This window comes from Mandrillus leucophaeus, unplaced genomic scaffold, assembly GCF_000951045.1.
Source record: "Mandrillus leucophaeus isolate KB7577 unplaced genomic scaffold, Mleu.le_1.0 Scaffold611, whole genome shotgun sequence".
Lineage (NCBI taxonomy): Eukaryota > Metazoa > Chordata > Mammalia > Primates > Cercopithecidae > Mandrillus > Mandrillus leucophaeus.
The window spans coordinates 752,552-758,089 of record NW_012106598.1 but is presented as its reverse complement, the minus strand read 5'-3'; the positions used below and the strand labels follow the sequence as shown (position 1 = coordinate 758,089).

Here is a 5,538-nt window from a genome sequence, read left to right as displayed (position 1 = left end):
AAAATCTACCTCACCAGCAATATGTAAAAATTAACCTTATGCAAAGCATCTAGTAAAGTACCTGACACTCAGAGCCTTAGTAAATGGTATTGGTAGGAATCAACAATGAGAAAACATATAAAAAAGATCCACTTTACCTATCTTGCAAAACAGGAAATTACTTAAATGAGCCCTTATTGTGGACTCTTATTTACTTTTTAGGTTTTTTTTTTTTTTTTTTTTTTTTGAGACGGAGTTTTGCTTCTGTTCCCCAAGCTGGAGTGCAATGGCACGATCTCGGCTCACTGCAATCTCCGCCTCCCGGGTTCAAGTGATTCTCCTCTCTTAGCTTCCCAAGTAGTTGGGGTTACAGGCACAACCACGCCCGGCTAATTTTTTATATTTTTAATAGAAACGGGGTTTCATCATGTTAGCCAGGACTCAAACTCCTGACCTCAGGAGATCTGCCGGACTCAGCCTCCCAAAGTGCTGTGATTACAGGCGTGAGCCACCGCGCCCGGCCTGGACTCTTATTTAAATATCTGCCTTTTCTGAAAACTCTCCACTTTCTTTTATTATTATTATTTTATTTACTTTTTTTTTTTGAGACAGAGTCTGTTGCCCAAGCTGGAGTGCAGTGCCGTGATCTCAGCTCACTGCAACCTCTGCCGCCCTGGTTCAAGGGATTCTCCTGCCTCTGCCTCCCCAGCAACTGGGATTACAGGTGCCTGCCACTGCGCCCAACTAATTTTGTAGTTTTAGTAGAGATGAGGTTTCACCATCTTGGCCAGGCTGGTTTTGAACTCCTGACCTCATGATCCACTCACCTCGGCCTCCCAAAGTGCTGGGATTATGGGCGTGAGCCATCCACACTCGCCCCCCCGCTTTTTTTTTTTTTTGAAATAAGAGTCTTGCTGTCGTCACCCAGGCTGGACTTTCTGCCTCCAGAGTTCAAGCAATTCTCTTGCCTCAGCCTCCTGAGTAGCTGGGATTACAGGCACATGCCACCATGACAGAATAATTTTTGTATTTTTATTAGAGACGGGATCTCACCATGTTGCCCAGGCTGGTCTATAACTTCTGACCTCAAGTGATCTGCCTATCTCAGCCGCCCAAAGTGCTTACAGGTGTGAGCTTCTGTGCCAGGCCTCTGTTTTTTTTTTTTTTTGAGACAGAGTTTCACTCTGTCACCCAGGCTAGAGTGCAGTGGCACAATCTTGGCTCACTGCAACCTCTGCCTCCCGGGTTCAAGCAATTCTCCTGCCTCAGCCTCCCGAGTAGCTGGGATTACAGGCCTACACCACCGCGCCTGTCTAATTTGTATTTTTAGTAGAGACAAGGTTTTACCACATTGGCCATGGTTGGTCAGGCTGGTCTCGAACTCCTGACCTCAGATTATCTGCCCGCCTTGGTCTCCCAAAATGCTGGGATTTCAAGCGTGAGCCACGGCACTTGGCCTCTTTTTTTAAGAGACAGGGCTCACTCTGGTTGCCCAGGCTGGAGTGTAGGGGTGCAATCACAGCTCACTGCAGCTTCGAACTCCTGGGACTCAAGCTGGGACTACAGGTGTGGGCCACCACACCTGGCTCATTTTTAACTCTCCACTTTCTGATAACTGACTCCATTCCATACAGATTGCTGGCTGAGAGAAGGAGTTAGGACAAACTAGGGAAAGTGCCTCGTTTTACAGTGGTCCTGCTCCCTAGTCACACAGCACTCTCTTTAAAAAGTTCACGAATGTCAAAGTTTAGGACAACCAAAGAGTGAGTTATACAGAAACGCCACACTCTGAGACGAATTCAGGAGTCCTTTATTAGCCGGCGACCCTGAGACAGCTAGTGCTCAAAATTCTCTCCGCCCCAAAGAAGGGGCTAGATTTTCTTTTCTACTTTGGTTTAGAAAAGGGAGGCGGGGGAGTCCAGTTAAAACAATCTTACAGAAGTAAAGTAGGCCAAAAGTTAAAAGGATAAATGGTTACAGGAAAGCAAACAGTTCCAGGTGCAGGGGTTTTAAATCTATCACAAGGTGACAGACGCGGGGCTTTGGGTGCTATTAACTGGGTGAATTCCTGGGAACTGCGGATATGGCTTGCCACAGTGTCTTATCAGTTAATTGCATTCTTGGATGCGCTGGGAGTCAGCTTGCACAAGTTTAAGTCCTTGAGGAAGGGGGTGGCTAAGGGGCTGCAAGTGAAGGCGCCAAGATGGAGTCTGTCTGGCTCTCTTAGCTAAGGGAGAGTCAATTCAGATTAGAACAAGGTAGGGTATCACAAAATTATATTCAAAGGTCTGAGTGAAACTCATTACTTAAAAAAAAAAAAAAAATCAAATGGCTTACATTGCCTTGCGAAACGCAAAAGACTATTTATAAAGATTACCAGCACTTAAGCAAGGTTTCCCAGAAATAGGGTTTACCTAAAGCAACATTTTTATTCACATCTGCTAGAAAGCTTTCTAATTATCTTTCAAAAGGCCATTTATTTCCAAATGCTAAGACAAGCACACCAGTAACTACTTTCCACAGAGAGTGTGCTCAAACAGTAGACAAAGCATGCTGAGTACTCTTTTATCACACCAACTCTGGCTGGCTGGATTACAGCCAACAACAGGGCTCAAGTAGGATTTATCTTTCCTGTAGATCACGTAGTACATTTGCCTAATGCAATGCCCTAGATTTCACAAATTACATTCACTGATGTACTTGCAAGTCCGCAGATTTGAACATTTTCAAGGAAGGCAGACACTTGTATAAAACAGTCTGTCTTGATCATCAATAAAAGCACCAACTATTTTGAGCCACCTACTATCCTTTTGCTATAATTTTCAATTTTGGTAAATAATTTCTTGGCTTTCAGCAAAGTCGAGGTTTAGCTAATATGCTGATGTTCCATCTGTATTTACACTGCACAGTAAGAACCCACACACGCTAAATATGTTTGAAATATTTTGAAGGCAAAAATTTATATTGTGTGGCCATGATAGGCACTGACTAAAGGAAACTTGAAACTATAAATAGCACAGTGAACACCATATGTCTGGGGTGAAATGTTTTGCTTAAAATGGTACAAGGAAGGGGTTCACAGTTAAGACGAAAAGTCCATATTCTATCCAAAAATGGGCCCAATAAACAAACAAACCACACACACACATACCCCTAACTCATTAAAGAGATAATTTTTCTCGACGGGGCGCAGTGGCTCACTCCTGCCTGTAATCTCAGTACTTTGGGAGGCCAAGGAGGGCGAATCACGAGGTCAAGAGTTCGAGACCAGCCTGACCAATAAGGTGAAACCCCGTCTCTTTTTGTAAAAATACAAAAAATTAGCTGGGCATAGTGGCGGGCGCCTGTAATCCCAGCTACTCCGGAAGCTGAGGAAGGAGAATCGCTTGAACTCGGGAGGCGGAGGTTACAGTGAGCTGAGATCGTGCCACTGCACTCCAGCCCGGGCCACAGAGTGAGACTGTCTCAAAAAAAAAAAAAAAAGAAAAAGAAAAAAAAAACCTCACTGAAAAAAGTTACATATGCCATTTGTCTACCATTTTCAGGGCATTTCCTCGCGATGCAGTGGTATTCACTGCAAAGCAACTCGGGTCTAACTCTCCATCATGATGTCACAAAACCCAAAATGCAGTGGAATCCGACTCAGTGCTGGTGCAGTCTAGGGGTGCCAACAACCAGTGCAGTGCCGGCAGGTGCAGGGCAACACTCCATCAGGTTTCCTCACTACCTCTGAAAATCACTGCTCCTCATACAAAAAAAGACTTTAAAAGTTCCAACCAGGAAAAAAAATGCCAGATTTGCCTGCTAAGTCTGTCAAGAAAAGGTCCCAGGACCAACTGTCCATGGGCAGGAAAAATGTGGGTGGAAAATGGCTTCCCCGGGCAGATGGAAATGCAGTAAATCCCACTCACATCCCTTCCCGGAGTAAGGGCGTTAAAACATGGCTGGGGGGAGGGGGACCTATTCACAAGAGGATGCCAAGAACCCCCAACCACTTCAACTCGGGATCCGAACGTGCGACGGCGTGAAAGCGCAGGCGACCCTAGCGGAGACGCGGCCAGGGAACGAGCATTGACAAATCCGCAACCCTGACCACACAGCTGCAAAATATGCGCCGTCCCCTACGCGAGAGCCGTAGCCGTCCGCAGCCGTCGAAACACAAAGCCCACGGGTTTTAAGAAGAAAGGAAACACGTGCTCAGCAGATAAGCTCAAGAGTTTCTCGGCCCCGGGTGCGCCCTACGCGACGCCGCAGAGCTGCGCGGAAGCTGGAGACCGGCGACCCGCACCACCTAGGCGCCAAGGCTCGGGTGCGGCCCTCCACCCCGCGCCCCTGGCCTCCCCCGCTGTCGGTGCTGGCCCAGCCGGGGAAGCGCGGACGCAGCACCCAGAGAATTAAGTTTCTAATAATACAACTTTAGGCGGATAAGCTCGCCTCACCCCACCGCGAGGCCGGGCCAGAAGCCCAGCTGGGGGCGCGGAATCAACCCGGGGTCCGGCGCCGGGCGCGCCGCGCTCACCAGATACCAGACGCCGAGCAGGATGGTGCCGGTGCGGACATGGCAGCACAAGCAGCAGCTGTTGGAGTAGAACCGCGTCCAAGGCGCGACCATCTTCATCGCTCCGGGCGCAGTGGCGCGAGCGCGCGCCCAAGTTTTCAGGGAGCGTCGACCGCCTCGCCTGGGGCCCGCCGCGCCGCTGCTGACGGCTCCTCCGCCGCTCCGGCTCCCTGCCCTCTCGCCCGTGCCCCCGCCGGCCCGCTCCTCGACCCCCCGAGATCTCCTAGCGTCTGCCGCGTCCGGACCCTGAGCTCCAAAAGCGGCGGCGGCGGGGGAGGGGGCGGGGCGGACTCGGCCATGTGACCCGGCCCGTGACGTCATCGCGGGCTCCAGCCAGCTGCGGGAGCAGCGAGCCCCGGGTGAATAAATCCATCAGCGTGCACCCTCGGGCGGTCTCCTAGTAGGCCATCAGTGGAGGTCCCGGCCTTCCCTTTTTCATCTGGCCATTCGTGTAACTGCATTCCGGAGTCGAGATTCTTTTAGTCTAGTTCCTTGTGGTTTTCTTCCCTTCTACTACTTTTTTTTTTTTTTTTTTGAGAGGGAGTCTCGCTTTTGTCGCCCAGACTGGAGTGAAGTGGCACGATCTCCGCTCACTGCAACCTCTGCCTCCCGAGTTCAAGCGATTCTCCTGCCCAACCGCCCCAGTAGCTGGGATTACAGGCGCCTGCCACCAGACCCGGCTAATTTTCTGTAGTTTTAGTAGAGGTGTGGTTTCACCATGTTGGTCAGGCTGATCTGGAACTCCTGGCGTCAAATGATCCACCCGCCTCCGCCTCCCAAAGTGCTGGGATTATAGGCGTGAGCCACCGCACCCGGCCCCCTTCTACTTCTATCTTGCAGGTAATCGATACCGCTCCTATCACTCTTATCTTGCACGAGAGGAAGGAAAACTGCGCGGCGCTATTCCAGTCAATTGCAGTACTTTGAACCACCACGGAGAGCAATTTGTCTCCGCTTCCCAGCTCAATTACTGTGGTAGTAATCTTCCTAGAAAATAGGAT

The 5,538-nt window shown here is 49.7% G+C and overlaps 1 protein-coding gene across 1 annotated transcript in view; it reads right to left on the bottom strand.

Moving 5' to 3' along the window:
- Positions 1 to 5,538, bottom strand: part of LAPTM4B (lysosomal protein transmembrane 4 beta) — a 75,928-nt gene extending 70,390 nt beyond the window's left edge. Inside the window, 6 exon segments of the mRNA XM_011999997.1 lie at positions 4,499 to 4,639; positions 4,641 to 4,738; positions 4,741 to 4,808; positions 4,810 to 4,846; positions 4,849 to 4,878; positions 4,881 to 5,538. Coding sequence (XP_011855387.1) covers positions 4,499 to 4,639; positions 4,641 to 4,738; positions 4,741 to 4,808; positions 4,810 to 4,846; positions 4,849 to 4,878; positions 4,881 to 4,998 — 492 coding nt within the window. The 5' untranslated portion in view covers positions 4,999 to 5,538.